Source organism: Pseudophryne corroboree, chromosome 3 (assembly GCF_028390025.1).
Source record: "Pseudophryne corroboree isolate aPseCor3 chromosome 3, aPseCor3.hap2, whole genome shotgun sequence".
NCBI lineage: Eukaryota > Metazoa > Chordata > Amphibia > Anura > Myobatrachidae > Pseudophryne > Pseudophryne corroboree.
Window position 1 is genome coordinate 700,264,525 of NC_086446.1, and position 13,179 is coordinate 700,277,703.

Sequence of the window (13,179 nt, forward strand, 5' to 3'; positions counted from 1 at the left end):
CTTCTCATGTTTGATTAATAATAATAATAATAATAATAATAATATTGAGCAGGAAATAAGAATAGTTACATATTAGCGAGTGACACAGACAGAAATCTAGGTTTCTACCTTTTCTAAAGGAGGCAACTAACGCCCCCTGTCATGTAGCTGGAGAGAGCTTCCTGGCCCAGGGATGGAGATCACACTAGTCACTAGTTCCTTCTAATCCACCCAATTTGGTTATTTAAATGAAAGGTATAAGCAGTATTTCCTGCAAAAGATTCACATACTTATATATTTAGGAGTGTATGCTTATTGTTATATTGGGCTATACGTACACCATTTCTACTTGTTCATTTCTATATATAGAGAGAGAGACAAATACACAGACATAATAAACATATATGGAGACAGACATACAAACAAATATATTCACACACACACACACACACACACACACACACACACACACACATAATCCTATAATTTTCACCCCCTTTGCTAACAGCTTGTGTGCTCCCATAGGGTATTAAAGCACGGGACACTTTGCACAAGTATATGGAAGACGCTATTAGGGATAAAATCACAAAGAGAAATCCTGAAGTATGTGAAGATGCTCTGGACTACCTGATAGACAGCTCCAAGGAGAATGGCAAAGAGCTGAACATGGATGAGCTAAAGGTATGGGTCTAGCCATCCGCAACATTGTGTGTTATTACCCGAATATGTATATCAGCAAGTTATGGAATATAAGTATAGGGCTTAAGCAAATTCTGTACACAGTATATACACCAGTTATATCCAGTGTGTAGCAACTGCTACCTATCCCATAAATACTGTACTCTTATTATCCAGCATATACACAATGGGGCAGATGTATTAAGCCTGGAGAAGTGATAAAGCAGTGATAAGCGCAAGGTGATAACACCCCAGCCAATCAGCTCCTAACTTCTATTTACATATTGGAGCTGATTGGCTGGCGTGTTATCACCTTGCACTTATCACTGCTTTATCACTTCTCCAGGCTTAATACATCTGCCCCATTGTCACCTAAGCAGTGTCTTTAGTTTGTAAGATGTCATTTGGAACTTTGAGAAATATAAATGAACAAGATGCTCTGCACAATACAATATTGCTACATGCACATTTACAAGAAGGTTTTTGAAGCTTTATGGTTTACATTTTTTTTAAACCATTTAAGGTCTGATGTGATTGTTTCTATATTAAAATGCAGTAAGGTATAAAGTGCATTTGTGCACAGTAAAATGCATTACATTTAGGATATAATGGTGCTGATTGAGATTTGAGAGCAAAAACAAGAAAGTAGCAACATCATGTTGCACTGACTTAAAATGTGCAGAGATTTAGAGTTGGAAGGGGCGTGTCCCAGTGAACTCTAAATTGCAGTGTAAAAAGAAAGCTGAGCAGCATTTGTGGGCTAGATGCAGAAGCAGCCAGTATTTACCCTGCATGCAGAGGCAATACATTAATAAATTAATCCATTTGCACCTCTTGCATTGCAACATGGTTTGTCTTGGTGCCCCCTCTCAACTCTGAATCAGCCTCAGTGTCACTTAGCAGGTCTACATAAATCTTGGTTCTCAGCTGTGATAATAGCTGTGCCGCATTGGGTGCGATTTTCTAAGCATCACATTTATAGTAGTAAAGTATTTAAAACAAGTGTTATGATATTTAAATAAAATAAAATCTAATTAACAGAAGCAAACACACAACAATCAGTACAGTAAATGTGAGCCTAGGGGGGAGGTGTATCAAACCAGGGCTCTAGACCTTGTGGTGCCCAGGGCGAAAGTTACCTTTGCCCCCCCCCCCCTCTCCCGACAGGTAAAACAGAGTTAGTGCGCGCCGAAAATATGGGCATGGCTTCATAGGGAAGGGGCGTGGCTTCATAGGGAAGGGGCATGGCCACAGTATGCCCCCAGTAGATTTGCCCCCAGTAGATTTGCCCCCTGTATTTGTGCCCCCAGTAGATTTGCCCCCTGTAGCTGTGCCCCCCAGTAGCTGTGCCCACTAGTAGCTCCGCATTACAAACACACACACAAAAAAATACTCCCCATCCCCCCTCCTGCTTCCTGGCCGCTGCTGCTCTGTCTCTGGCTGCCCGCTCCTCTCTATGGGCGCCCCGGGGGCCCACCCTGCTTGCCCGTGCCTAGAACCACTCCTGTATCAAACCCTAGAGAGAGAGAGCATGTGGAGGCGTTGCCCATAGCGACCAACTGTCATTTTATAGCCTCTACTAGATAAAAGATAAATACTAGATAAAAGATAACTAAAATCTCATTGGTTGTTAGCATGCTCTAATAGCAAAACTATAGCAGGGCATGCTGGAATGTGTAGTTTTACAGCAGCTGGTTGGCTGAATGTTGAATACCCCTAATGTACAGGTTAGAATTTCTTAGTTTCTCATGGAGTCTACCTGTGGTCACTTCTTACTGGAACCCCCTTAATACTAAAGTACGTAGCGGTAGCCAGCAAATTGCTCTCTAAATGACCGCTCCAGATTTTTATATATATATATATATATATATATATATATATATTATATTACATTTACCCACAGTATCTCACTCTCCTTCCCTTTCTCCTGCTGTCTCAGTGTCTCAGACTGATGAATACAATTAATTAGAGGCTGAATCATGATATACAGCATAATGTCAGTGTGTGAGAACACGCTCATTACCACAGTCTCTTGTTACACAGGAATCGGCTATTGAGCTTATGTTTGCTGCCTTCTTCACCACTGCGAGTGCCAGCACCTCCCTCATACTTCTCTTACTCAAGCATCCATCTGCCATACACAAGCTCAAGCAGGAACTGGCATCACATGGGTTAAACAAGCAGTGCCAGTGTCTCCATTCAGATAACCCAAATAACAACAGATTGGATGAGCAATGTGTGACTGCAGGTTGCCACTCATCTCTCCTGGGCCCTGAGGGGCATGTGACAAAGATATGGGAGCAGACAAAACGCATGTTAGCAGATAGAAACGCGAGAGAACAGATTTTTCCTCTGGAAAGAAGATGCCATGATGGTATGAACTGGGAGCACCAGTGTAATGGTGCATTGTACAAGCAGGATACAGCACTTTACCACCTGGGTACTACCACGTTACCAGAAGAAACTCATGGACTAAAGTCTGAGTGCACCTGCCAGATGAACATGACTTTGGAGAAATTGAAAGGACTTCACTATCTGGACTGTGTAGTGAAGGAGGTACTCCGACTGCTCCCACCAGTCTCTGGGGGTTACAGAACTGCTCTTCAGACCTTTGAACTAGATGTGAGTATAAGCTCTGTTTTGGGGTATGCCTGAGAATTGTGTTTGAGCTGATAATATAGGGGACATGGCTGAATGTGAATATAAGCTGGTACTCTATGAGATATCTCAGTGTTGCTGGATGTGAGTATAAGCTGGTACTCTATGAGATATCTCTGTTGCTGGATGTGAGTATAAGCTGGTACTCTATGAGATATCTCAGTGTTGCTGGATGTGAGTATGAGCTGGTTCTATAGGAGACGTCTCAGTGTGGCTGGATGTGAGTATGAGCTGGTACTCTATGAGATTTCTCAGTGTGGCTGGATGTGAGTAGAAGCTCTGTTTAAGCTGATAATATAAGGGACATGGCTAGATGTGAGTATGAGCTGGTTCTATTTGAGATTCCTCAGTATGGCTGGAAGTGAGTATGAGCTGGTACTGTGAGATACCTCAGTGTGGCTGGATGTGAGTATGAGCTGGTACTCTATGAGATATCTCTGTGTGGTTGGATGTGAGTATGATGAAATAGTACTCTATGAGCCATCTCAGTGTGGCTGGATGTGAGTATGATGAAATAGTACTCTATGAGACATCTCAGTGTGGCTGGATGTGAGTATGAGCTGGTACTCTATGAGATATCTCTGTGTGGCTGGAGGTGAGTATGAGCTGGTTCTAGATGAGACATCTCAATGTGGCTGTATGAGCTAGTACTCTGAGATACCTCAGCGTGGCTGGATGTGAGTAGTATGAACTGGTACTCTATGAGATATCTCTGTGTGGCTGGATGTGAGTATGAGCTGGTTCTATATGAGACATCTAAGTGTAGCTGGATGTGAGTATGAGCTGGTTCTATATAGACATCTCAGTGTGGTTAGATGTGAGTAGGAGCTGATACTCTATGAGACATCTCAGTGAGGCTTGATGTGAGTATTAGCTGGTTCTATATGAGTATGTGAATAGAAGCTCTATTTGAGCTGATAATATAAGGGGCATGGCTGCATGTTAGTATGAACTGGTACTCTGAGATACATCAGTGTGGCTGATTGTGAGTATGAGCTGGTATTCCATGCAACATCACAGTGCGGCTGGATGTGAGTATGAGCTGGCTCTATATGACATATCACAGTGCGGCTGGATGTGAGTATGAGCTGGCTCTATATGAGATATCTCAGTGTGGCAGGATGTGAGTATGAACTAGGACTCTGAGACATCTCAATGTGGCTGGATGTGAATATGAACTTGTTCTATATGAAACATCTCAGTGTGGTTGGATGTGAGTATCAGCTGGTGCTCTATGAGATATCTCTGTGTGGTTGGATGCGAGTATCAACTAGTACTCTATGAGGGGTGGTCTTCTGTATGCCGACTGCCGGGATCCCGGCGCCGGGATCCCGACAGCCGGCATACCGACACTTATTCTCCCTCGTGGGGGTCCACGACCCCCCTGGAGGGAGAATAAAATAGTGTGGCGCGCGTAGCGCGCCACCGTGCCCATAGCGGTTCTATATGAGACATCTCAGTATGGCTGGATGTATGAGCTGGTACTCTGAGATACCTCAATGTGGCTAGATATGATATGACTATGAGTTAGTACTCTATGAGATATCTCTGTGTGGCTGGATGTGAGTATGAGCTGGTACTCTATGAGACATCTCAGTGAGGCTGGTTGTGAGTATTAGCTGGTTCTATATGAGACACCTCAGTGTGCCTGGAAGCGAGTATGAGATGGTACTCTGAGATACCTCAGTGTGGCTGGATGTGAGTATGAGATGGTACTCTGAGATACCTCTGTGTGCCTGGATGTGAGTATGAGATGGTACTCTGAGATACCTCAGTGTGGCTGGAAGTGAGTATGAGATGGTACTCTGAGATACCTCAGTGTAGCTGGATGTGAGTATGAGATGGTACTCTGAGATACCTCAGTGTGGCTGGATGTGAGTATGAGCTGGTACTCTGAGATACCTCAGTGTGGCTGGATGTAAGTATGAGCTAGTACTCTATAGGACATCTCAGTGGCGCTGGATGTGAGTATGAGCTGGTTCTATATGAGACATCTAAGTGTAGCTGGATGTGAGTATGAGCTGGTTCTATATAGACATCTCAGTGTGGTTAGATGTGAGTATGAGCTGATACTCTATGAGATATCTCAGTGTGGCTGGATGTGAATAGAAGCTCTGTTTGAGCTGATAATATAAGGGGCATGGCTGCATGTTAGTATGAACTGGTACTCTGAGATACATCAGTGTGGCTGATTGTGAGTATGAGCTGGTATTCCATGCAACATCACAGTGCGGCTGGATGTGAGTATGAGCTGGCTCTATATGACATATCACAGTGCGGCTGGATGTGAGTATGAGCTGGTTCTATATGATATATCACAGTGTGGCTAGACATGAGTATGAGTTAGTACTCTGAGATATCTCTGTGTGTTTGGATGTGAGTATTAACTTAGACTCTATGAGACATCTCAATATGGCTGGATGTATGAGCTGGTTCTATATGAGATATCTCAGTGTGGCAGGATGTGAGTATGAACTAGGACTCTGAGACATCTCAGTGTGGCTGGATGTGAATATGAACTTGTTTTATATGAAACATCTCAGTGTGGTTGGATGTGAGTATCAGCTGGTGCTCTATGAGATATCTCTGTGTGGTTGGATGCGAGTATCATCTAGTACTCTATGAGATATCTCTGTGTTGCTGGATGTGAGTATGAGCTGGTTCTATATGAGACATCTCAGTATGGCTGGATGTGAGTATGAGCTGGTACTCTGAGATACCTCAATGTGGCTAGATATGATATGAGTATGAGTTAGTACTCTATGAGATATCTCTGTGTGGCTGGATGTGAGTATGAGCTGGTACTCTATGAGACATCTCAGTGAGGCTGGTTGTGAGTATTAGCTGGTTCTATATGAGACACCTCAGTGTGCCTGGAAGTGAGTATGAGATGGTACTCTGAGATACCTCAGTGTGGCTGGATGTGAGTATGAGATGGTACTCTGATATACCTCTGTGTGGCTGGATGTGAGTATGAGATGGTACTCTGAGATACCTCAGTGTGGCTGGAAGTGAGTATGAGATGGTACTCTGAGATACCTCAGTGTGGCTGGAAGCGAGTATGAGATGGTACTCTGAGATACCTCAGTGTGGCTGGATGTGAGTATGAGATGGTACTCTGAGATACCTCAGTGTGGCTGGATGTGAGTATGAGCTGGTACTCTGAGATACCTCAGTGTGGCTGGATGTGAGTATGAGCTAGTACTCTATAGGACATCTCAGTGGCGCTGGATGTGAGTATGAGCTGGTTCTATATGAGACATCTCAGTGGTGCTGGATGTGAGTATGAGCTGGTTCTATATGAGACATCTCAGTTGCGCCTGATGTGAGTATGAGCTGGTTCTATATGAGACATCTCATTGGCGCTGGATGTGAGTATGAGCTGGTTCTATATGAAACATCTCAGTGGCACTGGATGTGAGTATGAGCTAGTAATTTATGAGATATCTCAGTACGTCTGGATAAGATATGAGCTGGTTTTATATGAAATACCTCCAGTGGCGTCGGAACAGGGGGACAAGGGGGCAGCATGCCCCCCCAAAATATGACAGTTGCAGGCGCTGGTGAGGAGGAGTGCTTACCTCCGTTACCTGCGGTGACTTGTTTTTTTTAAATAAAAAGGCTGCTTCCGCACAGCTGCAACGTGCTATGCTGTCCAAGCCGGCTCTTCACTGATGCATTACTAGGAGGAGGCGGGAATGTTCCAGCAGGCTCAACATGACCACACCTCCTCCCAGTAATGCATCAGTGAAGAGCCGGCTTAGACAGTGCACAGCGTAGCATGCTGTGGCTGTGCGGCAGCAGACTTTATTTAAAAGACAAGTCACCGCAGGTATTGGAGGTAAGCGCTCCCCCGCACTGGGGCTGGGGATTGGGGCGAGCGCCAATATGTATGTTTTTCTGCGTCCTGTCTCCCCCCCTTCCTCCCCAGCCTCAAAACATTCTGGCGCCCCTGGATACCTCAGCTTGGCTAGATGTGAGTATGGGCTGGTTCTATATGAGACAACTAAGTGTAGCTGGATGTGAGTATGAGCTGGTTCTATATAGACATCTCAGTGTGGTTAGATGTGAGTATGAGCTGATACTCTGAGACATCTCAGTGAGGCTTGATGTGAATAGAAGCTCTGTTTGAGCTGATAATATAAGGGGCATGGCTGCATGTTAGTATGAACTGGTACTCTGAGATACCTCAGTTTGGCTGATTGTGAGTATGAGCTGGTATTCCATGCGACATCACAGTGCAGCTGGATGTGAGTATGAGCTGGCTCTATATTACATATCACAGTGCGGCTGGATGTGAGTATGAGCTGGTTCTATATGATATATCACAGTGTGGCTAGACATGAGTATGAGTTGGTACTCTATGAGATATCTCTGTGTGTTTGGACGTGAGTATGAACTTGTTCTATATGAAACATCTCAGTGTGGTTGGATGTGAGTATGAGCTGGTGCTCTATGAGATATCTCTGTGTGGTTGGATGCGAGTATCAACTAGTACTCTATGAGCTATCTCAGTGTTGCTGGATGTGAGTATGAGCTGGTTCTATATGAGACATCTCAGTATGGCTGGATGTATGAGCTGGTACTCTGAGATACCTCAATGTGGCTAGATATGATATGAGTATGAGTTAGTACTCTATGAGATATCTCTGTGTGGCTGGATGTGAGTATGAGCTGGTACTCTGAGACATCTCAGTGAGGATGGATGTGAGTATTAGCTGGTTCTATATGAGACACCTCAGTGTGGCTGGAAGTTAGTATGAGATGGTACTCTGAGATACCTCAGTGTGGCTGGAAGTGAGTATGAGATGGTACTCTGAGATACCTCAGTGTGGCTGGATGTGAGTATGAGCTGGTACTCTGAGATACCTCAGTGTGGCTGGATGTGAGTATGAGCTAGTACTCTATAGGACATCTCAGTGGCGCTGGATGTGAGTATGAGCTGGTTCTATATGAGACATCTCAGTGGTGCTGGATGTGAGTATGAGCTGGTTCTATATGAGACATCTCAGTTGCGCCTGATGTGAGTATGAGCTGGTTCTATATGAGACATCTCATTGGCGCTGGATGTGAGTATGAGCTGGTTCTATATGAAACATCTCAGTGGCACTGGATGTGAGTATGAGCTAGTAATCTATGAGATATCTCAGTACGTCTGGATAAGATATGAGCTGGTTTTATATGAAATACCTCCAGTGGCGTCGGAACAGGGGGACAAGGGGGCAGCATGCCCCCCCAAAATATGACAGTTGCAGGCGCTGGTGAGGAGGAGTGCTTACCTCCGTTACCTGCGGTGACTTGTTTTTTTTAAATAAAAAGGCTGCTTCCGCACAGCTGCAACGTGCTATGCTGTCCAAGCCGGCTCTTCACTGATGCATTACTAGGAGGAGGCGGGAATGTTCCAGCAGGATCAACATGACCACACCTCCTCCCAGTAATGCATCAGTGAAGAGCCGGCTTAGACAGTGCACAGCGTAGCATGCTGTGGCTGTGCGGCAGCAGACTTTATTTAAAAGACAAGTCACCGCAGGTATTGGAGGTAAGCGCTCCCCCGCACTGGGGCTGGGGATTGGGGCGAGCGCCAATATGTATGTTTTTCTGCGTCCTGTCTCCCCCCCTTCCTCCCCAGCCTCAAAACATTCTGGCGCCCCTGGATACCTCAGCTTGGCTAGATGTGAGTATGGGCTGGTTCTATATGAGACAACTAAGTGTAGCTGGATGTGAGTATGAGCTGGTTCTATATAGACATCTCAGTGTGGTTAGATGTGAGTATGAGCTGATACTCTGAGACATCTCAGTGAGGCTTGATGTGAATAGAAGCTCTGTTTGAGCTGATAATATAAGGGGCATGGCTGCATGTTAGTATGAACTGGTACTCTGAGATACCTCAGTTTGGCTGATTGTGAGTATGAGCTGGTATTCCATGCGACATCACAGTGCAGCTGGATGTGAGTATGAGCTGGCTCTATATTACATATCACAGTGCGGCTGGATGTGAGTATGAGCTGGTTCTATATGATATATCACAGTGTGGCTAGACATGAGTATGAGTTGGTACTCTATGAGATATCTCTGTGTGTTTGGACGTGAGTATGAACTTGTTCTATATGAAACATCTCAGTGTGGTTGGATGTGAGTATGAGCTGGTGCTCTATGAGATATCTCTGTGTGGTTGGATGCGAGTATCAACTAGTACTCTATGAGCTATCTCAGTGTTGCTGGATGTGAGTATGAGCTGGTTCTATATGAGACATCTCAGTATGGCTGGATGTATGAGCTGGTACTCTGAGATACCTCAATGTGGCTAGATATGATATGAGTATGAGTTAGTACTCTATGAGATATCTCTGTGTGGCTGGATGTGAGTATGAGCTGGTACTCTGAGACATCTCAGTGAGGATGGATGTGAGTATTAGCTGGTTCTATATGAGACACCTCAGTGTGGCTGGAAGTTAGTATGAGATGGTACTCTGAGATACCTCAGTGTGGCTGGAAGTGAGTATGAGATGGTACTCTGAGATACCTCAGTGTGGCTGGATGTGAGTATGAGATGGTACTCTGAGATACCTCAGTGTGGCTGGATGTGAGTATGAGATGGTACTCTATGAGACATCTCAGTGGGGCTGGATGTGAGTATGAGCTAGTACTCTGAGACATCTCAGTGGCGCTGGATGTGAGTATGAGCTGGTTCTATATGAGACATCTCAGTGGTGCTGGATGTGAGTATGAGCTGGTTCTATATGAGACATCTCAGTGGCGCTGGATGTGAGTATGAGCTAGTAATCTATGAGATATCAGTACGGCTGGATAAGATAAGAGCTGGGTTTATATGAGATACCCCCAGTGGCGTCGGAACAGGGGGGGCAGCATGCCCCCCCCCCATAAAAAAAAAAAATATGACAGTTGCAGGCGCTGGTGAGGGGGAGTTCTTACCTCCGTTACCTGCGGTGACTTGTTTAAAAAAAAAAGGTCTGCTGCCGCACAGCCGCAGCGTGCTATGCTGTCCAAGCCGGCTCTTTACTAATGCATTACTAGAGGGAGGCGGGGATGTTCCAGCAGGCTCAACATGGCCACACCTGCTCCCAGTAATGCATTAGTGAAAAGCCGGTTTGGACAGCGCACAGCGTAGCACGCTGCGGCTGTGCGGCAGCAGACTTTATTTAAAAGACAAGTCACCGCAGGTATTGGAGGTAAGCGCTCCCCCCGCACTGGGGCTGGGGATTGAGGCGAGCGCCAATATATATATTTTTCTGCGTGTCCCCCCGCCTCAAAACATTCTGGCGCCCCTGGATACCTCAGCGAGGCTAGATGTGAATATGGGCTAGTACTTTGGGGTCTGATTTGTTAAGCCTGGTGAAGTGAATCCTTTTGTGGAGTGCGCATGCGCAGCAGGCTCAATGCGCGTACACACCCCGGGAGCCCAGTGAGATGCTATCAGCATCTCTGGGCTGCGATCGCCTCTGCCTGATTGACAGGCAGAGGTGGTCACAGGGCGGGAGGGAGCCTGCCAACGGCGTCAGAACAACGTTGGCAGGGCGCGGTCGGGACAACGCAGTCGTGTACGGACCACTGTGAGGGGCGGGTCGCAGTTGAGGTGTAACATCACTCACAGCCGCTGAGACCCGGGATGCTGTGAGTAGCCACCTGCTACCGAGCAGGAACTGTGCAGGCAGGGAGCTACTCACCAGGTGCAAAAGCATCACCACCGTGCGATGGTTTTGCACCCTTCTGTCCGGGTGGGGGGGGGGGGGCAGAGTCAGACATGCGAGGAGGACTGGCCCTGTGCTGGGCGTCCCCACGCATGTCTGAGTAACTATTTGTAGATGTGCTGTCAGCTCCAGACTGTCATTTCTGTTACGTCCTAGAGGATACTGGGGTCCATTTAATACCATGGGGTATAGACGGGTCCACTAGGAGCCATGGGCACTTTAAGAATTCTTTAGTGTGGCCTGGCTCCTCCCTCTATGCCCCTCCTACAAGACTCAGTTTAGACAATGTGCCCGGAGGAGCCGGTCACGCTGAAGGAAGCTCCTGAAGAGTTTTTTGCATTTATTTTCTATGTTTGTTGTTTTCATGCAGGGCTGGTTGGCACCAGCCAGTCTGCTTCGTGGGACTTGGGGGGGGGGGGGGGGGCGTTCCCCGCTCCCCGCTGACAGGAAACTGAGCTCCTGAGGGACCTATTTGCAAACCCCACCACGGCGAGCGTGCAGTCCCGCAGCACGCCGCCACCCCTAACAGAGCCAGAAGAATGAAGAGTGGTGAGTACCGAGTGCTAGTCGGGCACCGGCCATTATGGGGGCATGAGGGTATGGAGGCGCACGGCTTCTACACATGCGGAATGTGTCTCCGGACACAGTACACAACTGCGTCCCTGTACACTTTACACAGTACCCACACTGGCACAATAGCCTAAAAACGGTTCTATCTATTCTAAGCACCAGATTCCTCGGCCAGTATAAAAAAAGCGGGAAGACCGCACGGCATTGCAGGGGCGGGTCTTCACTATGAGAGGATCCAGCAGCTCATTAGCGCCATTTTCCCTCTGCAGTGGACACAGACGCTGACAGGACAGGGACGCGCAGCTCCTCCAGTGTGACTCCAGATTACCTCAGCAGTGCCAGGGGGTCATAGCAGGGGAGGAGCGATTATTGGTGTGCTAAGTCCCCTATCAGTTACTTAGTCTGCTACCAGGCTAAGCTTGGCATTAGTGATAAGGGCACGGTGGGGGCTGGCTCCAAACAACTCTGTGTCTTTGTGGGTTAATTGTGCTTAAACTTTCCTGTGTGTGTGTGTTCTGTCACATTACATTATGTCAGGCACAGTGTGTGTCTTGTACAGCAGAGTGTTTCTCTTCACCAAGGGGCTCGCTACTGCATACTCAGGGTTCACAGGCTAGCGGGGCTGGACCGGAATAGGTTAATTCTCTTAAGGGAATGATCTCAACTCTTTCTACAAAATTGTCACGCAATTAGAAATACACACAATACTTAAAACAGACTGTGGATGAGTTTATGAACAGAGACTCAGTACCCAAGACGGCGTCTCAGTCCCCTCCCATTTGTCCGCAAAAGTGATCTCTCGCCCATATCCTGCAGTCTGACGCTGACAGGTCAGACATAGAGGAGGGAGAGATGTACTCAGTGGGGGGGATGCAGCTCTGTCACAGGGAATAGAGGCTCTTATAGAGGCTATCAGAGATGTTCTGCATGTTCCTGATAAGGCGTCAGAGGAGTGTGAGGAATCTTACTTTAATGTAAAAAGAAGTCCTCAGTCATTTGCGTCAAAAGAATTGAATACCCTGTTTGAAGAACAATGGGATAATCCTGATAAGTTTCAGATCCCTAAAATGTTGCCCTCATCTTTTCCTTTGCCTATGGAGGATAGGAAAAAATGGGAAATTCCACCGATAGTGGATGCATCAGTCTCTAGGCTGTCACGTAAAATTGTATTACCTTTTCCTGGTGCAGCCTCCCTGAAAGATACGGCTGATTGTAAAATTGAGACTACACTCAAATCATTGTACACAGCTGCTGGGGTGGCCCAAAGACCCACTATTGCATGTGCGTGGATCACTAAAGCCATTGCTAAATGGTCAGGTAACCTAATTGAGGGGTTAGATTCCTTATCTAGGGGGGATGTTGCCTTACTCCTGCAGCATATACAGGACTCTGCGAACTTTATGGTGGAAGCCATAAAGGAAATAGGCGTGCTTAACGCCCGCACCACCGCTATGGCAGTGTCGGCACGCAGGGGCTTGTGGCTACGCCAGTGGACTGTTGGCGCGGATTCCAGGAAAGGCGTAGAAGGCCTACCATTCACAGGAGAGGCCTTGTTCGGAGATGAATTAGACAAATGGATCTCCAC

The 13,179-nt window shown here is 46.6% G+C and overlaps 1 protein-coding gene across 1 annotated transcript in view; it reads left to right on the forward strand.

Moving 5' to 3' along the window:
* The window catches only part of LOC135056637 (cytochrome P450 26C1-like), a 39,121-nt gene that overhangs the window by 7,143 nt on the left and 18,799 nt on the right, over window positions 1-13,179 (forward strand). The window contains exons 6-7 of the mRNA XM_063962058.1: window positions 505-660; window positions 2,701-3,279. Coding sequence (XP_063818128.1) covers window positions 505-660; window positions 2,701-3,279 — 735 coding nt within the window. The remainder of the gene's footprint in view (window positions 1-504; window positions 661-2,700; window positions 3,280-13,179) is intronic.